Source organism: Mauremys reevesii, linkage group 15, assembly GCF_016161935.1.
Source record: "Mauremys reevesii isolate NIE-2019 linkage group 15, ASM1616193v1, whole genome shotgun sequence".
NCBI classification, from domain to species: domain Eukaryota; kingdom Metazoa; phylum Chordata; order Testudines; family Geoemydidae; genus Mauremys; species Mauremys reevesii.
The window spans coordinates 42,896,694-42,917,673 of NC_052637.1; the positions used below are offsets into that span (position 1 = coordinate 42,896,694).

General features: G+C 39.8%; 1 protein-coding gene across 4 annotated transcripts in view; it reads right to left on the bottom strand.

Moving 5' to 3' along the window:
* The window catches only part of RPTOR (regulatory associated protein of MTOR complex 1), a 273,244-nt gene that overhangs the window by 215,946 nt on the left and 36,318 nt on the right, over positions 1-20,980 (bottom strand). For all 4 annotated transcript variants that reach the window (XM_039501518.1, XM_039501520.1, XM_039501519.1 and 1 more), the window contains exons 2-3: positions 20,023-20,125; positions 12,633-12,715 (exon numbers count right to left, since the gene is read on the bottom strand). In XM_039501518.1, coding sequence (XP_039357452.1) covers positions 12,633-12,715; positions 20,023-20,125 — 186 coding nt within the window. The remainder of the gene's footprint in view (positions 1-12,632; positions 12,716-20,022; positions 20,126-20,980) is intronic.

Here is a 20,980-nt window from a genome sequence, read left to right on the forward strand (position 1 = left end):
TCTGCCAGCATGAAATTGGTTAAAAAAAATAGTAGCATACAGCTAATAATCAAAGGTTCAGATTAGTACCAAGACAATTTTTCAGATGGGAGGAGAGGGGTAAAATGGTTATTGACAACCATATCTGTTGATTGCACTCTTATGGCAAGCTTTTCATCAGAAAGTATCAGTTTACGCTGACAACTGAAAACTCAAACCTTTTGCAAAACAGCAATAGTCTATATTGTCAAGCTTTACCAGAGCTTACATTAGTGATAAATGCCTTCATCATGTTCTCTAAATTCAATAGACCTTTAGCAAATAAAATAATAAAAGCTTTGCAATCTTGTGACAGCATCTGATAGCAGACCAAGGTATATAACTGGGAACCTTGTTTAACAAAATCAGATTTTCCCAGGATGTGCACTGGGGAGATGAAAGGCAAGTTTTTTCCATATACTTTCTCCCTTGGGAATTCTCCAGGATTTCTCCTGCAATAGTAGTTAATGTTTGCTGTGGTTTTAAAAGAAAAACCCTACAGAAATAAAGGAAGAGCAATGACTTGGAGACGATCCAATAATTAGGTCATGTATTCAATTAGCTTTCATGCTTAACTAGTTACTCATCAGGAAATGCTCAGCCTTTGATGTACAGTAGGCAGCACACCAGTTAATTAGGAAGAGGGAAGCAACACAAGGAGAGTGAAACTTCAGAAACCATATCAAAGTCCAGAGATATTTAATGATGGGTACAACAGCATCAACAACAGATTACATGGAGAAAGGGGTAAATGATGCAGCTTCAAATATCTTGGCTGCATTAACTTTAAAATTAAGACAACTGTTTGGCAGGGGATCACAAGAGACAAAGAAGAAACCTGGGTTGATTAGAGGCTATGTCTAATACTTGGAGCTGGGGTGCGATTCCCAGCGCACAGAGACATACTCGCACTAACTCTCATTGAGCTAGCATTCTAAAAATAGTAGTGTAGGCACAGCAGCACGGGCAGCAGTGAGCTGTGGCACTGGGTAGCTGCCCTGAGTACAATTTGCCTGGTCCCTCTGGGTACATACTTGGGGGGGGGGCTAGCTCATGCTATCACGGCTACAATATTATTTTTAGCATGCTAGCTCAATGAGCGTTAGCACGAGTACGTCTATGCGAGCTGGGAATCAGGCCCAACTCCAACTGCAGACATACTTGGAAAAGCATCACTGTTTCCTTTGAGAGACATGGCACACAAAAAATATGCAATTTTTCAGTACTATATGAGCAACTGCTTCCTCTCCCCCGACTCCCCAAAGACCTTGATTCATTGGTAGATGCCAGTTCCAAGAGACAAAGCACATCATATGATACTGGCTACAAAAACCTTCCCTGAAAAATTGTACAGTTAAGTGCAATGACAGACAGATGCTATTGAAGAATCTCTCTCCTGGGCACAGGTCACTTAGAAAAGATTAAATGTCAACTATTTTAAATTATTGTAATTGACTGTTTCATTTTATGTATGCAGTGTAGTTGTAACGGTGTCGGTCCCAGGATATTAGAGAGGCAAGGTGGATGAGGTAGAATCTTTTATTGGACCAACTTCTGTTGGTGAGAGAGACAAGCTTTTGAGCTACACAGACCTGATAGCTCTGTGTGGCTCAAAAGCTTGTCTCTCTCGCCAACAAAAGTTGGTCCAATGAAAGATATTACCTCACTCCCACCTTGTCACTTCCATTTTATGTAAAGTGTAACAGGAACAGGCAATGCATACCTGGGATTAGCACTTGATTTCCCCAATTCCCTCAGGCCACTGTTCTACTACAAATTCAATACTGAGTGCTGGAGTCTACCCCTTAGATCTTGACACTCCTTTCTTACCCATCTCTCTGTTCCCTCTGGTCTTGCCACCCACTTGAGTTCAATGACAAGAGGGCACAAGCCATTAAATATATATTTATAAAATGTATACAGGCCAAATAGAGTGTAAAGGGCCATAACATTTCTAGATCTCTCAGACAAGTGAGCTCAGAGATCTCATTGTCTGCCCTTTAATAAGCCACAGTAACAAGAGTAACGGAGAATCTACATGGGAACAGCATAAGGCAATAGACCTGAAGACATTGGGCAGCAACACTGTCTTCAGCATTTAGTAATATTGAACCACAGACAGTCCTTAATGACTATTAAAAAGAGAAGGAAGATCCAGAGTTGTGCTTGAATGCCAAAATTTGGCCTAGGCCACCCTTCCCAATGCCATTATTAAGAACTAGTTTTATCTTCTGCCTTCCAGGTCCTCTGAACTCAACCACACTTCTGCCCTGATTAACACTCTTGGCTGCCACAGGCAATTCCTCCTCCACTGAAGGTCAATCAGGTGTAGTTCTAATAAATATTCAATACAGATCCCTCAGCATCAAAATATGTCCATGCTGTTACTGAAGGTAAATATCTCAAAGAAGTGAGGGGAGAGAAAGGGGGAATCAGGAAGGAAGGTGATTACATTGTAGCACCTGAACCAGAAAAATCAATACTGTGCTCAATGACTTCCACATGTTTGAGTCAGGGTTAAAAGCAGGGGGAAATCAATTTTTTTGCATGCAGTGTTTAAACTGACTGGGTTTTGAGACTGTTCATTATCATGAGGAGAAGTATGAAAGGCCCTCATAGCTCTTGGCTTCACAAGGCAGAAGGGGTTGTGGGGTGGGGGAATACATGTTCCACAGATGACAAGCTACAGATTTTAGTGTGATTGAAACCCAGGGACAGGTTAACATCTCCTATTCCCTACAATGATTCAGACAGTTTAGTACATGATTTAAAAACAATGCTGAACTCAATACAAGAAAGGCCTTTAAATGGAAACACCAAAATTTTGTCTATCGGTTGCAGCAGTATTAATCTCTATGCAAAGGCAGAGATGCCACCATGACAACATAGCAGGACCCCAGCTTTCTCCCTCTCCCAAATCAACGCAGACTATGAAAAAAAAACATTTTTAACTACCTTTGCCAATAGTCCTTTATACAAACGCACTTTCACTGAAGGAATAAAACCACATTTTTTACAACTGGCCTTTCCCTGTTACTCATTCCACAGCTAGTTTTACTACATGTGCTCTGGCTGGATTGACAGAAAGTGACCTTGTGTGACACACCTATCCTCAGATGAGGTCACCTTCCTATTGTATTTCACCTCGAAGCCCTGGAACTTGATCCTTTTGCCAGGTCAATTCCTTTACCATGTTTACTCAAAAAACTCCTTTCTCCACTGTGGAGCCCTTTTGTTTTTGATACACACTAAATCTATTTATTTGCTGGACTCTTTTTGAAGCAAAGTCTGCTACAGCTGGAATACGAGGTGAGGCTGCTGCTCACACACGTTTCCATTGTGAGAGAGAAGAGTTGGCTGGGGAGCTCTGGCATTCTCCCAGCCGAGTAACAGAGTAATGAAGCATGAGGCTGGACAGCATGATGATTGCAGCTCATCTGCACACTTTTCAGTGTACTCACTTGAAACAGTTCGCTTGCTGAGCGCTTCACACCATTACACCTTTCACTGGCTCGTTTCCAAGGCTCAAGCAGTGTGGGCCAATGTCTATTCACATCACAGAGATAAGAGTGCTCGTTTAGAAAACACACACACTCAGGCTCTGCGCTCTAACAATGATTGTAGAACATTCATTGATCTGTGGTGCCATTGCAGTTAGCTTCAATGTACAGGAAATACCAAGGCTCAAATGCACATTAGGTTTGATTTTTGTTCTGAAATCTGTACATTAAGTTAGTGATAGTGAACTATGGCAGATAGAGTCCTCAATCCACAAAACAGATACAGAGGCAATGCAACCTTTCCTTTCTCTTGCACCCACATGCTCAGATACTTCTATCCCTGTCCATCATGACTCAACCCAGTTCCAGTTGGTCCAACTGTGGAGTAAAAGGTTAGTACAATTTCAATCTTTGGCTCCTTGCTTCTGAGTCTGTCAAGTAAAGTGCTTGCTAGTGCCAACTGCAATACAGATTGTACTTCTAACCACGTTGAGAATACCAAGCACACACGACTAGGTGTGGAGCTAAAAATGCTAAACTTCCTGAGAGAGCCAAAAAACAGTAACCACAAGCTAAATAAAAAATAAATTCTGTTATTTTCAATAGGCTATTATATTGCAGTGCAATTGTTACAAAGCAGTTTGATGTTAGACCGTCCAGGAGTTAAATATGTTATTTGTTCAGTGAATTGCAATCACAAGCAAAGCCCAGTAGTGTATCCTCTCTCTCTCTCTCTCTCTCTCTCTCTCTGAGGTTGGACAACGAGCTTTTGCTTTTACAGTCTCTGTTGTATTAGCATGATCAAAATGAATACTGGTTATCTTAATGCCTTCATATTGGTGATTAAAGTAAAACACAAACACAGAATTCTCATAGTCCACAGAATTCTGCACTACTACTGCTGGATGAGATAAGAGATGCTTCAAGCCAATGTAACGAACAAGGTGTCTAAAGCTGGCTAGAGTTGTTGCAACTTTAGAGTCACTGCCTAGAAAAACTTGTGGGCCCAACAGGAAAAGAGTGAGGAAGTCAAGTACATGGATGAACTGCATAGGAAACACGGAGAGTTCCTAAATCAGTTCTGCTCATTGAATTTTCACACACTCCTCTACCAAAAAAGGAAAGTTGGGGATTTTATATTCCAGGTGAATAAAAAGAAAGTGAACCAAGTTTGACTTTCCTCACTTACTACTTGTGATTTCCAACCTGTAAGTTAACAGGCTCTCAAATTTTTTCATAATGTACTCTACATCTTAGTCCCAAGACTATATCTCCATTAACTCCCTTCCCATTGACAGTCAACATTAACCTCTGTGTGGCAAGTTCAAAAGCAACATCAGGAAACAAAGAAAACACTCAGAACCATGTGACTACCAGCTCTCCATTGGTCACTCCCAGCAGGTGCCTTTTCCAGACACACTGAGAACCACTAAGTTAACACATTTTTGGTTCATTTATTCAATCACGTGACATTTTTAAAAAAATAAACATTTTGGTAGACTCTTTCATCCTGAAGGGTCCCAAAGTGGCATACAGTTATTTTATTTATACACAATTATTTTTGCCATGGTCGCTAAGTATCAAATTAAAAAGAATGTCAAAGTTAAATAAACCACCCGCAAACAATGGCACTAAAAATATCACTCAAGCATGACTGTTTCCCATACATAATAAACCAAGTGTTAGCACCTTCATAAACCAAACATAACTCAAAAAACAAAGCAAAACATAAAAAACAAGAATAAAAAGCCACACACAAGCACAGAATAAAATGTAGATACATCACCAGTAAAATGCAATCACCTCAGGAATAAAGAGCAGCAATCAAGATACTGAAAATCTATGAAGGAAGAAATTTTCCTCGTCTTACAAATACCACCATGGGATCTTTAGTGTGCATACAGAGCGGAAAGGACTCAATAAGAAGAACAAAGAGATGAGTCACCTGCTGGGATTTGAACTAGTGAAGTCTAAGCGTTGCAAACATGATGCTAAGATCAGCAAACCAACCTCTACAAAATCGGTTTGCCTGAATAATTCCATCTCCTTGCTTCTGAGGCCCTAAATTATAACAACATTCTGGCCAACACCAACTCCAAAGGGTTTGCCACTCTTGGACAACACCCTCAAGAAGGATGCTGATAAATTGCAAACGGTTCAGAGGAGAGTCACAAGAATGATTAAAGGACTAGAAAACATGCCTCATAGTGACAGACTCAAGGAGCTCAATCTATTTAGCTTAATAAAGAGAAGGTTAAGGGGTGACTTGATTAGTCTGTAAGTATCTACATAGGAAACAGATATTTAATAATATAATGGACTGTTCAGTCTAGCAGAAAAAGGTATACAATGACTGAAAATTGAAACTAGACAAATTCAAACTGGAAATAAAGTGTCAATTGTTAACAGTTAGGATAACTAACCATTGGGACAATTTACCAAGGGTCATGGTGAATCCTCCATCACTTGATTTTTAAATCAAGATTGGATGTTTTTCAAAAAGATGTCCTCTAGGAATTATTTGGGGGAAGTTCTATGGCCAGTGCTATGCAGGAGGTCAGACTAGATGAACATGAAAATCCCTTCTGGCCTTGGAGTTTATGAGAGTACTCTTCCCTGCTTGATCAAACTTACTGCCTCTGCTGTACATTCATCATTGCCAGGGAGTACATGAGGGAATTGCACAAACTCCTGAATCTCAGTGTTCCAGATGGCTGTGCAAAGCCCTACTAGTATATAGCTGTAGCATTTAGGGTACTCAGCACAGTAGTAATGAGTGCCACACTGCGCGCGCACACACACAGAAAATAAAGTTCTTAAAAGGTCAAATTGCTCAGTCTAGTTATGATAAGGGAGCACACAGATATGAAATTTCATTTTCTGTGTGTCACTAATGTGACGCAGTGGCAGTGCAGGAATGTGGAGAATTATTTTAAACTAGGTTTCTTAACCTGACCTTTATTCAGAAACACTTATTAAACATCACTTTTTGGCCTGCAAGGAGTTGAAGAAGTTATTGTGTGGGAATAAAGTATGGTATTGCAGAAGCCTCTGATTCAGGAGCACAGTTCAGTGACTCTGAATAGTGACTGCACTGCAGAAGTGCAGGGTGGGAAGAGAGAAAAGGAGCATTGTTAAAACAAGGGTGAAATTCAAACAAAACATATATTGGAGCCAACATTACTCCGAGTATTCTGAGCAGTTTGGAGTTAAAAGAAAAAAAGTCAAAAACCACAGTCAATCAAAAAGAAAAAAAATCTAAATTCATGCAAATTTAATGAGCATATGCTGCAAACTACTTCACATCAGATCCTGAATTATGTAAACTGTGTGCCATCCAGCCTACAATTTTGCCTTTGGCTACACATCCTCATTTGCAATTTGTCACAAATACATACACAATATGAAGTAAGCAGACCTCGGCGTCCAGGGAAGGGTAGAAGCCAGGAGGCTGAAGATCTGATCATTACAACTAGAGCAAGCGGTGATATTCGGCACACTTATGAGAACCTGTCAGTGACTATGGGAAGACTTTTTACAATGCAGTTTCTGTATAATGCTACATGCTTAACAGCCAAACTACAATGGGGAATTAGTGCTTTTTATACCCAGGCAGTTCTAGCCCGATTCAGAGGACTCCAGCCAAGACATTGCAGAAAAACATTTGTGTTCTCTCAAGCAAGGGCATCAGAAAAGGAATACTAAATTGTAAAGCATGACTGTAGCAAGCTGCCCTTCTTTCTCACCCTCCCACATGACCCCCTCTGCTCCACAATCATCTCTCTCTGTCACAAAAATTCTTCAAAACATTTAAACAAGAACTCAAGCCTCAGGCTGTGCTTAGATGAACTTCCAATTTTTTATTCATGTAGCAGCAGACTCTGTACAGAAGGGGGCCACAGTCGTGTCTGCATATTGGTGAAACACATCACTGCAGTAGTGCTGTCAACAATCAGAAGTCTATTGTTCCCACTTTACTGCATGCTCAACTATGTCTCTTGGTTTTTCACACAGGGAACTAAGCTAAGGGAAGTTCATCCCCTTTGCACTGCATGATGGATTTTCCTGGTGTATTTATGCACTGTTGCCAACAGAAACACCAATCATCTCACTCAGCAAAATTTAAACCTTCACCACACTCTGTCCTCACACATAGACCAAGCTGCTACAGGTGTAATTGACTATTCCCTATCATTACATTTCAGATGGTGTCAGTATCCTGTGAGGAGAAGGAAGGGAAGAATACATACCATTTAAGTTTAATCAGTTTCTCTCATCTAAATATTTTTACTGAGTACATGAAGAATTTCTAAAGTAAGCCTATCAAGTATTTTGCTCCAGGAGAGGAGGGTGGCAGTGTATAGAAAAGGCTGCTTTTTCCCCAATTCATTTTTTTCACCACCACCTAAATTATCTCCAAGCTGAACTGCCAAAATTCTAATTTGTTAGGAAAATTTTTCAGAGAGAGAAATTCTTCACTGTATGCCCGCAGCTTTGTAATCTCCTACTCCCTTTTCCCAATAAAACTTTCATTTGAGACTTGCAATGAAATGACTGAAATGTTATTTAACTGCAGTATTTTGCACATGAAACAACAGCTGAAGTGTTTTCCCCCTCCTGCAGCACACAAATTTATGTAGCTACACAGCAATAAAGCAAAGTCTTAAATTTAATCAGAAGAAATACTTCAAGCAATGGCAAACTGATAAATTATTTAGAAAGGGGCTCAATAAGACCTGGCAAGGAAATGTGTACCAGACACAGCCTGGGAGCTTTCAGAAACAAATAGAATTTTCAAGCTTGCCCCTCTTCAAGATTTCTGCCCAGTGTATTTGTATTTTTTATTTTAAACCAATAATTTCCTAGACATTGATTCAAATAACATCCTATGAAGAACGTCAGACAAACAAGACTGCACTGGCAGTGATGTCCTGTGATAATTCTTGGGTGGACTGTACTGTGAGGACCATCCTAGGTGTTCAGTGGCCAGTGTACAATTAATTAGCACTATTCATGCCTGCACTATACGAAAGATATTGACAGGTGTTTCCTAGTTCACACAGGCAGCTCCACAAAGCTAGCTCTCTTAGAAGGTTTTAATGACCTGGCCTCATTTCAGATTGCCAAATTTTTCCCTTTCCAAGTCTTCTTCCCTCCCTCAAATCTCCAAACATGTCAGAAACAGCAAAAGAGACAAAACTAGATCTATTAATATTTACATCAAAGATCTAGGAAATTCAATAACATTCCTATTGTTTTATTGCAGATGTTACATCAACTTCTCTTTATTACTGCAGAAAACTCAAGAGCCCTGTAGAGTGCAATAAAGTGGTACGTGTTTAGCTTTGCAATGTTTCAAAGGGCTGTGATTTACTTTTAAGAACCAGGCACCTTGCACACAAACATCTGAGCTCAGTAATTGCCTCATGTTTTGTGCAAACTCTACAAGGCAGCATGAGGTCTGCCCACACACAGAGCACCTGCTGCTACAGAAGCCTGTTCACCAGTCTCCAGTACCATGGGCTCAGTTATTAAAACAGCATAGAAACACGTTTGTTTTTACTGTGCACCAAGGTGTTTTACTGTTATAATGTTAGATTCCACACAGTATATTATGAGTTTTACATCAGATGTGTTCCAGAGCATTAATTTCCTCAATTACTGTTGAAATGGAAGATACCGGACATGGCCTGTACCATGAAAATTTAAAATTCCATTACTTAATAAATGCAGAGACAAGATGGGTGAGGTAATATCTTTTATTGGACCAACTTATTTTGCTGAAAGAGAGGAAATTCAATAAATGCAATCATGTGTAATAACCAGTGTCACTCATTACAACTATTTTGATGTTTCACACACAGGGTATACTCTTGTCAGTACTCAGGAGGATCTTGTACTCAAAGCTGTCTCTCACACCCCCTTTAAGTAACCTTATAATACTACAAGTTACATAAGAGCTCAAAGAAAACAGTTAAAGGAAGAGGCCTATGAAATTGGGTTTTCTGTGCAACACAGAATTATTAAACCCTTTACCTGAAAAACGGGAATCAAAAGAGAAAGTTTCTGGTATACCCAAAATGAAAATGCAAAAAGAAAATTAACTTGTCTTAAACACGTTTTGCGTTACAATTAGGACAGGGCCTTCAAACAAATATATATTAAAAGAATGAAATGCTGATGCAAAACACCACATCCATTGAATACTTAACTGAAAACAGTTGTATAGAGAAAGTGATCTGTAAATCTGGCTGTTCGCTCCCATCCCGTCACCATGAAATAATAGGAAAATTAAATGCTATTAACAGGTAGAGACTACTCTGAATAGATTAATCATCTCTGCTTAAATTTTACTGTTTCTCTGGCTTTGAGACAGAAAATGTAGGGACTATGATAATGGATTGAAAGGTTGCCTAGTTTCACTACACCTTCTACATCCTCTACTAAACTTGTGACTTTTCTTTAGTGTATCAGAAAAGGTAGACTGTGGTCAATAACTTTGCTCTTCTGACACAATGGAATTCTCTACAATAAGGGTAAAGATCTTCTGTGCTAGAGACAACTTACATGGGGGCTGCTCTAAGACTGTGGAATGAACCACCATCACAAACCACACCATCTTTCACTGCAGGTGCAAAGTGAGTTTCTTTGACTTTGCCTTCTCCAACACACACACACACACACCCCTATATATTTAAAATCAAGAAACCACCCTACCAAAAAGCGCTGCAAATCAAGACTGCACACCCTTCTTCACCTGGGGAGACAACAGGTATGTCTACACTGCAATTAGACACCAAAAGCTGGCCTTGACAGCTGATTCAGGCTCGCAAGGCTTGGGCTGAGGGGCTGTTTAACTGCAGTGTAGACTTCTGGGCTTGGGTTGAAGCCCAGACTCTAAGATGCTGTGAGGTGGGATGGTCCCAGACCTCAGGCTGCAGCCCCAGCCTGGAAGTCCAAATTGGAATTAAACAGCCCCAGAACCTGAGCCCAAGTCAGTAGGCATAGGCTAGCTATGAGTTTTTAATTGCAGTGTAGACATACCCAAAGAGAGAACACATGCCACGTGATAGATGTTTAATTGCATTACTTAATGCCCTACTGAAACGCATTCACATACTATGGTGATGGAGAGTGGTATGAGAACCTATAGAGGACAGGACAGGACGGAATAGGACTCCTACAGCAACTGTACTCTAAGGGAACCATTTCTGCTCCAATGGAAGAATACCCCATCACCAAAGCCATGCTCGATAAAGGTACTAATACTTAATGGATACCTATCAGCTTGAACAAAGACCTTACAAAGAACAAAAATGTCTTCAGGAAGAGATGCCTGCCATGATAACAGCAAGACTGAGCCATGAGGCACCCAAGGACCAAACAAAAAACAAAATTTATTATCTATATTGATTTTATAAATTATATAGAAACAATTAATTATGAAACATCCTCATGTCAACGCATAACCAATTAGATTTTAACTAGAATGATTGATTAAAACTAGCTGAGGGCATTGCTAAAACCAAAGCAAAGTCTCTCTCAGCAAGCATCGCTGCTTTGAGTGGAACAAAATACCAAAGAAATTTTCCAGATTTCAGGACATGCTCCTAAACCATCCACTGATGAAGATTTCAGCCAGAAAAAATAGTAGATTAATTTTGTACATGAAACAATGAGATTGTCAGTATAGCAGGCGGGAAGCACAGCAGTCCCCTAGCTGACATACAAGGTATATGAACCTCAAAGATGGTGATCAAAATATTGAAAATGTAAGTTAAAAGGAAAAGATGAAACAATAACCTTTCCCATAGTCCTTCATTAAATGGAGAATATAAGTTCACAAACATTAGGAAATAAAACAATTTCAACCTCCGGTATAGGATATAAAAGCACAATATATATTTTAGTCAAACCCAACTGGTAAAGCTACTTCTCCTCTGATCAAACCAGGTCACATAAAATGCATTTCATATTGAGAAGTTACTGTTGTAATAGTGACAATGTGCTCAATGCTGTACAGTACACAAGGAGGAAGAGGTTTTGCCCCAAATAGCTCACAGTCTAAGATAAGACTTGTAGAAAAGGACATAGACAGGACAAACTAGGAAATTAATGATGCTGGGGATAATTCAATAGGTTTTAAATTTTTATTTTTTTAAAAATTACATGATAAACTTCCATCTTTGTGAGCCTTAACAAGGCTCCTAAAATGTTGAACATTGAAATATCAGGAAGCAAAGAAATTTACCAAAGGTTCAAAAGTGATTTTAAAGTAAGGAATGAAAAGACAGCTGTAAGCTGCTGGCTATTTATCACCTGCTTTATGGCATTATGATCAAATCTTCATTAAATTTTCATTTCAAAAATATATACCTGCCATACATTAGACCAGTGGTTCTCAACCCGCGGCCCAATACACAGCTGCAGCCCATGTGACATCCTCAGAGCCATACAGGTAGTGTATGGATGGATAGATGGATGGATAGAATGTGGATGCACCCCACATAACACTAAGAGCTGCATATGCAGTACACAATGGTAAACAGGTTGAGAACCAATGCATTAGGCAGAGTTAACAGTCAGTGACTGAATCTTAAAAGTACCTCTCTCAACAAAACCAGGAACATCTATTAGCTATGGGCCTTACAAGATTATTAGTTTGTTCCATCTAAAACATTAAGAAATGCACTACTACGTGGGAGCAGAGAGATACACATTCCAACTAGCTGAGGTTGCATAAATGTACCAAGAACATTATCACTACAGAAAAGAGACCATGATCTGCAAAAAAGGTCTAAAATTCTCCAAAACGTCCACTAATAGTAAAAAAAAAAATTAATAAATATATCAATGTAGCATCTAGAGTTTGAACAATTACCCCTGACATGGTTAAAGAAAGCGTTAGCCAAGAGACACATGAAGCATAAAGCTAACTGAGTTTGAGAGCCTGTCCACGAGAATGGACAGGCAAGCAATGGAGGCTGTGAGATCACTCAGTTATATAATAGATGCATAACTTCCTTTTTAACCTAAGCCAGTTTTCCCGTAATAGTATCGGGTCTACAGGGACAGGTACTGTGGGGAAAGTCAAGAACAAATACATCCACTTACCCTGGGCTGCCAGTTTTCATACTGCTTTTGTAAATTTGCACCAATCGTTTCCAGAGCTTTTTGAGGACCCATTGACAGAGGATCTAGAATTAGAAAACATAAAGGAGTATTTTTTATCACTACTAAATTGCCTGCTTTTGCACAACGCCAAAAAAAATAATCCACCTCAATGAGTATTTGACTCCATAACCCAACTTCACTTACTCCAGGCTAGGTTTCTGTCAAGTTCAAAATGAACTCAGATTAATGATCTGGGTAGTCACTATTTGTGCCAAAGTATGATCTACAACCTTTGTAAGAGAGAATAAAGTTTTCCTCACTTTCAGCCTCCCGGCTAGTGCATGTGATAAAATATGTTCATGATATTCTAAGACAGGCTTCTTTCATGATTCAAGGTATTTATTTTAAAGTAAAACCATCAGTTTCAAATTCATTCACAAAGCTTTTCACCATAGTTACCTAAGGGCAGTATCCATAGGAATTGACCCCAAGTTTATCTACTGTTATACAGAATTGAAGAGCAGCAATGTTTGCAATACTTGCAATAAGAACATTTTTTCTCAAAGTGGGAAGTCAAAATCTTCTTAGGAAAAATGTGAGGTGTAACTTTAGGTTTTTAAATATAAATAAGAGCCGATAACAATAAAAAAAAAAATACACCAATCCCGGGGGTGAGGGGAACAATGGCAGTGAGAGGACCTAGATTTTATATTAATACTTGGAAATACTTGGTTTATCAACAGAGATTTGATTAACTCCTTTTTAAAGCTTTTTATACTTTTGAGCACAAAGTTCATCTCCCTAGACAGTGGAGAGTCACTGTTCCAACATACTTGGCAATTTCAGCTGCTCTTTATCTGCTTTACTCAAAGCCCATGGCCGTGTAACTGGCCACAATGAGTATCAAGAATCTAGAAGCTAGTACTGACCAGTTAATGTAGAATCTTATTGATTAAAAAAGCAAGGTTCATAAAATTGATGAAGTCATATTTATTTTAAATGTTTTCTTTAGCATAAATACTCCATTGCATACCTCCAGCACCAGAATTTCATAGCACCACTTTATAAAGTATGGGAGAAGCTAAGGGTTTTTTTTTATGGTTACTGAGATTTTCTTAAAAGACCAAAAGCTTTTTCTGGTATATGGCTTCTAACAGCAAAAACAATGAACTAGATGTTAAGAAAATGATGTAGCCCCTATCACAGCAGCAGCATCTGGACTCATCAAGTGCACCCTCCACCAACAAGATGATAGAGCAGTTCATAGCCAGATGGCACACTGTTTGTTCTTGAGCCTGGAGTTCAGGAAGCCCCAACAGTAAAGATGTAAGTTAAACCACTTGCGACCACAACATCTTCTGTTATAACAACAAGAATGATCTTTCGATTCATATGATTGTTCTGAGGGGCACACACAATCTGATTTGGAGAGTCTAGGAGACGCAGATCTGAGTTGTCTATCTGCCAAGAAATGCGCCAGAGTTCCAAAATATAGTCCCATATCACCTGTTGCCATTGTTCCTTAGAAAGGTTGTGTCCAACATACCATTTGAGAGGCTCAACTATTCCAGTAAAGGGGCATCTGACTTCAGCCAGTTTTTTGACATGGCTTTGAGATGAAATTGTGAAGTAAGCTGTTTGAACAATTGGCTGCATACAATAATGTGGCCAGGGCCCTGCCTTCACATTTAACCATCGGGGGAGCAATGCTAGCCAGGAGACTGGAACTGTCCACATGGCAAAAGTAAGGATACAAAGGGCAGGGTTGATCGAGTCCAACTTGCACAATGACTACTGGAGCCCCAAGCTGCTGCACAGTATTCAACAGACACAATAATGAGGAAATTGGTAGATGTCTATAAGGGTGCCGCGCTAAAGCCCCATGAGTAGCTGGCAAGCCCGCGGAACAGTGCGAATCTAAACTGGATTTTAGCATATCTTCTTGATGTGTTACTGAAAGAACAGAGCAGTCAGGCTTCATCCCCAAATAAGTAGGGTACAGTTCAAAAATGATTGGCTGATTGTTCAGAAAGATCTGTAGCTGTAAATGAGCTAACCGGCTGGTGAGATGGAGAGCACATTTAGGTTCTGTCACCACTTCAAATAGTACTTGGCCAAGATGTCAAGGTCAAATGGCAGGCAGGACTCCAGCTCCTCAAAGCTCTTTCTGGCTATTGCCAGGCAGATGTCAACAGTGTACACAAACAGTTGCCAAGGTGGGCAGCAGGATAGCAGTATATACCAAAAATCAACACTAAAGTTTAAATATACCATTTTTTTCTTCATAGAAAGGTTTATTTCTTAAGCATTTTGGGAGGTGAATCATTAATGCTTTTGCAAGGACTGAGATTTTAGAAGAGATACAAAGAGAAGAAAATCCATGGGCTCTCCCATTCAGTTTTATCCAAGAAGAGCTATCTACATAAACTAAGGTCAAGCCTTGCTTCACAAATAGGGCCCTACCAAATTCACAGCCATGAAAAATATGTAAAAATCTGGTTTCCCACCATGAAATCTAGTGTTTCATGTACTTTTACCCTATACTATACAAATTTCATGGGGAAGACTAGCATTTCTCAAATTGGGAGTTCTGACCCAAAAGGGAGTTGCAGGGGGGTCACAAGATTATTTTAGGGGGGTCATGGTATTGCTTCTGCGCTGACTTCAGAGCTGGGCAGCTGCCGAGCAATGGCTGTTGGCTGGGTGCCCAGCTCTGAAGGCAGCACCCCACCAGCAGCAGCGCAGAAGGAAGGGTGGCAATACAATACCATGCCACTCTTACTTCTGTGCCGCTGCTTTCAGAGCTGGGCGGCCAGAGAGTGGTGACTGCTGCTGACGGAGGGCCCAGCTCTGCAGGCAGCACCATAACATGCCATCCTTACATCTGCACTGCTGCTGGTGGCGGCTCTGCCAGCGGCTCGGCTCTGAAGGTAGCACCACCACCAGCAGCGCAGAAGTAAAGGTAGCAGTACCACAACTCCCCTGCACAATAACCTTGTGGACCCCTTCCCCCACAACTCCTTTTTGGGTCAGGACCCCTACAATTACAGATTGAAATAGCTGAAATCATGAAATTTACTATTTTTTAAATCCTATGATCGTGCAATTGGCCAAAATGGTCCTTGAATTTGATAGGGCCCTATTCAGAAATTAATGAATGTTTAGCCATTTATTTCTTTGGGGAAACTCAGTCCTTTAATGCAAAAGCTCCTTTAATGCAAAAGCAGGGCACTCTGCACTAATGATCCTGCAGTTCCAACAGTCACCAAAATAGTCTCTAGACAAAAAACTCTATTTTAAACTGCAACAATGTATTTTTGCCACTTTTCTGAAAACAAGCAAATAGTGGAAAAACTGAAGTAGGCCTAATGCCATTTAAGCCAAATTTCAACCACAAGCCCTTTGGAACTGGTGAATAATAAATTTTCAAAAGCCCCTCAGATTTCATCATAGAAATGCTGATAGTAAGTTAACTTCACAAAAGGTGCTACTGCAGTACCCCTATGATTAAAAAACAAAACACAGTGGCAATTGTACAGGATTACTTAACAGTTCAAGCTGAATTTAGTAAAATGCATAAAAAGGCTAATGAACAATACTTCAGTTTCACTCAGTGAAGAAATGTGTACTGTGGGCTTTGGAACGCCTCAGGGGTACTAGCATTTTTCATGAGGTCCTTTCAGAGCCTTGTACAAAAATAATGAACTTGGTGCCACTCTATAAAACCAGCGAACGAAGGTGTTAATAACCTGAGGTTGGAAACCAGGGAGACTAGAATAGGCACATTCAATAAGTAACTTTTTAAAAAGTTTACTCATCCACTCTTAAGGCTGCTATGAGCTAACCTGTGCCTTCTAGAGGATTTCATGCTGGACAAGAATAGGACTGACATTATCAAATCTCACACTAAAGCTTGAAAATAGCAATATCCTTGGCAGAATTTGACTAATTAGATGGCAATGTGCATAGGGAGTGGCATTTGTGGAACGATTAATAGGACCTCTTTATAATTTTAGTTATTGATTTATTATACAGGAATAAGTCAATATATTACATTTTCTCTTTACTGAGATAGGGAAGAGGCAGTAATTTTTCCATTTAGTTACAAAATAAGACCAACAACTAAAGCTGATTAAGGCTGTAGCAATGATAGTTTTACAGTTTGCATGGCAGTCCCAATGGCTGCAGCACTTTTGGCAGGGAGGCGGGATAAAGAGCTCAAGCAGAAACACTTTCATTTTCTTGTGACTTTTACAGACACATGCTCTGACATTTTAAATAAATGGACGAAAATGGGCATTTCTTTATGTATATCAAGCACAGCTTTATAGTTAATGCATTTCCCAACAAGGCCCTGACAAACCTCTCTACATACTCCTGCCTTGCTTTGATGCACAACTTCTATTAGGTGGTATATATAAAAAGAGATTTCTGTAGAATTACATTTCCCCCTGTTCAGCATTCGGCTCATTTATACCACGTTTAAACAGAGATTTTTCTTCGCATGCTACAGGGCATGCATCTTCTAGAATGGCATTTTCTTCATTACTGGTGTGGCATTTAATGTCTGACCATAAAACAAAACAAAACAAGAAGAAAGGACAGGTGTCATTCCTCTAGAAAGGAGAGGAAGCATTATGGAAACTGTGTGTATTACCTGGAGTAGAGGCCTAATGGTTAACCTTAGCTTTCACGAAGACAAATAGAAAACAAGTTCAGACGTGTTTCTCTGCTCATTGAGGGCAAATTACAAGAGATATGCACACCAATCCCTCACCTTGCTAGAATTCATAACTGCATGCCTCCTTCAACTCTCATTCCAGGGAGATACATTGGACAGATTCAAGGAAAGGCACAGGGAACAGACTGCAGGAAGAATTACCTAATCACACTTTAGTCTCCATGTTTTTTAATTTATTAGCTGAGCACCGAAGGTATCTGGATAAAACTGTCACAGCAGCAAGGGATACTCCACAGAATCATCTTACAAAACAATTCACAAGCACATTCAAAGCGGTGGGCCTTGGCAGTTATAGTACAGCCCTTAAAACGTCTTATTTTATCAATAAGCCTCTTAGCTTTAAAATAATAGTATTAACTCTAAAGTATCAGGAGCACGATGGACTACAACATGCAAACACAATGTGGACACCATCATTCATCAGCTGGTGTAGACTTGCTAGCAGAGCACATCACAAGTGGGTAGTGCTCCTCTTGGATGGCTCAGTTTGCCCTCGAGCAGAATTTCCAGAGGGTAGTTTGTGGCATTTGCTCATCCAGGGTTCTAGTTTGTCTCCCTTCCTGTGCAATGTGTACACTGGGCTTGTAGGAGGGTTAGTGAAGAAGCATGGGATAAGGTACCTGATGATGACGACACCTAGCTCTCTATGACTTCCTTGATGTCTGGTTGACATTAGGAGGTTATGAATGAAGGCTAGATGGCAAAGACCAAAGTAATTCTGATAGTTTCAGGGAAGTATCCAGGAGGCATGATAAGAACTGCATCTGACTTTTTGATTGAATGTGCCTGCCATCTATTACTAGAGTTCACAAGATAGGAGTCTAAATTCAATCCATAACTGCTGTTAAATGGCCCTATAACATCACTACCCAGGACAGCTCTCTCCCTTCCACCTGCATCTGGCTAAAATATTATGAAGGAGTCTTTCATATCCAGAAGTTGTTACCATAATCCATGCTTTTGTTATCTCAAAACTACATTGCAGTACAGGTTTTATGTGACTATTTTAAATTTACGTAAAAATGTAAAAGGCACTTTATATATTTTAAATTAAAACAGAACTGCACTAAATTTTTCTTGTTGATGTCAATCACTAATCATCATATTTGGATGAGTCCTGATTGTTCTTCATTTTGTCCTATCCTAACCCAATTTAGTTTTTGGTGAATTTCATTTTCACTCAAGAAATTAATGCTACAAACTGCTCATTCCACCAAATACAACTGTTGCATTTGGATACATTTGTGGGTGCATGTTCAGTGCTTTTTAACTAATAAAAGGTAATAATTGGAGATATACCAATCTCCTAGAACTGGAAGGGACCTTGAAAAGTCATCAAGTCCAGCCCCCTGCCTTCACTAGCAGGACCAAGTACTGATTCTGCCCCAGATCCCTAGGTGGCCCCCTCAAGGACTGAACTCACAACCCTGGGTTTAGCAGGCCAATGCTCAAACCACTGAGCTATCCCTCTCCCCCACTACTCCTCCTCCTCCTCCAACATCTTCAGCATTTGTAACATTTTTGGTAAGAAAAGTTGAATACCAGTTTCAGTGAAGGTGGAAACAGGAGATAGCCAATTTTGAAAACCAGGAACTCTGTACAATGGAGAATTTGCTTCAGTCTGCTGTAAGCCCCAAGATTGCATGTTCTAGATGGCATGGCTTTAGGTTTCATTTACTGAAAACACACAGCTGTTAGACAGCCTGCACAGGAGAAATACTTCACATCCTAACATTATTAGTACCAGACAAATTTGACAGCAATCTAACTTTTGTCCCCAAACCATGAGGGAAATTCCCATTTTCAATTAAAAGGCCAGGGACAAGTATCCACCACCACAGTAATGAAGCAAACATTCCTAAGAGTAAGGGCTGTCAGCAGGACGGTTTCTGGGAAGTATCCTTAACTTCTAAATTCACGCCCCCAATCCAAAGTAGCCAAAGAGTTTTGTAGGACATGGTATTTTTAAGGCTCTTTGCAAGCCTAAAAAAAATAAACAGCTAACAGAATCATCTTTTTCCTCCACATGTTGCATTTTGGAATAAACCAGGAAGTAGTGCATACCACAGCACTTACTGTTGGGGAAATAATTGCCTACGGCCATCTCTACACTACCAAATTATGTTGACTTAACTTATATCGGCATCCAGCCACCACAGTTGTGTGCATACTTGGTTCCTTATATTGGTAGTACGCATCCTTATCAGAAGTGCTTGTATCGATCAAATTGCCAGTATGGGGCATTATGGGATGGCTCAACGAGGCCATTTACAGTCAACGTAAGCAACGCAGTGTCTACACTGACACTGTCGACCTAATTACATCAACCATAACTCTATGCCACTCGGGGAAGTTGTGTTACTAAATCAGCAAAGGAAGGCACTTACGTCGGCAGGAGCCAAACTTAAGTAAAGATACTTCCACAGCTAGGTTGTCACAAGGCAGCTTGTGTTGACCTAATTGTGTAGTGTAGGCAAGGACTTATTTACACAGACATATTCAAATCAGATGTCACAGATTTTCTTTTGTTCAACCTACCTTTAGCCCAGGAAACACATGCTGGTGGGGCTGCAATGAGCTCATACACCTGAACATTAATGAGACAAAGCAACATTTCCAAACTGCTCCAAAGATACTCAATAAGCTTACCTATCCAGCACTCCAGACGCGCACAGGGAGTTGTCTTCACCACATCAGGAGGATCAACACCTACGTTTAGGCACAAAACTAAGGCAACGCTAACAGTCTTCATCTAGAAACAAGAGAAGATAATAATGCTTAGTGAAAAAATTCACCACTTATTATCGATGCTGTAATTCTCGTTGCTACCTTATAACTCTCACAAAGAGTTCAAGTTCAGCTTTGTTAATCCATCCCTTAACAAGCAACATTTTAAGCATTCTATTAAGAGTGGGAAGAAAAATTGGAGATAAGAAAGCTATGAAAGTTCTCTTTTTGTTCCAGCAGAACTGCGTTAATTCTTACTTTGTTAATCTGCAATCTCACTGAATTCTCATAAACCTCCAGCAGGCTCACTCCAGTTCTCAGAAGAAATTTAATAAAGCTTTACTTAAGTCTTGCATTGCTAAGATTTCTTCATTTCCAGGGCCCATATTGCTGTACATTATGGAGATCAGATGCCAATAGATTTCTGCCAAGCATCCTGGATTAGTCAATGTCTAACTGAAATGCTTTATTAAAAAGTAATGTGAACACACTATTCAAGATTCCAGATCAATAACAGAATATAGTAAACCCTGCCTTAAGTGACCACTCAAGCAAGAAACAAAAAAAAAATTAAAAAAATCAGTGGCCTAGAAGGTGGGTTTTTTGTTTAGCTGTTTTTTTTTTTAAGACCTTTAATATGCGTTGGCAATCTGAGGTACACTTTAAAGTGCTCTCTTTAAAAAGAGGGTGTATTGGAGGTGTTGATGTAACTTTTTAAAAAGTGAAACATACAAATGAAAAATTTGTTGTTTTTTTTAAATATTAAACTTTTCAGGAGCAGAGTTTGGGATATTACCTATAGCAGAACTGCATTCTTTACCCTTTAGAAGTTTGTCTCCAGCTTTTGGAGCATGGGGAGAGAGGGAAGCCCCCAGAACTC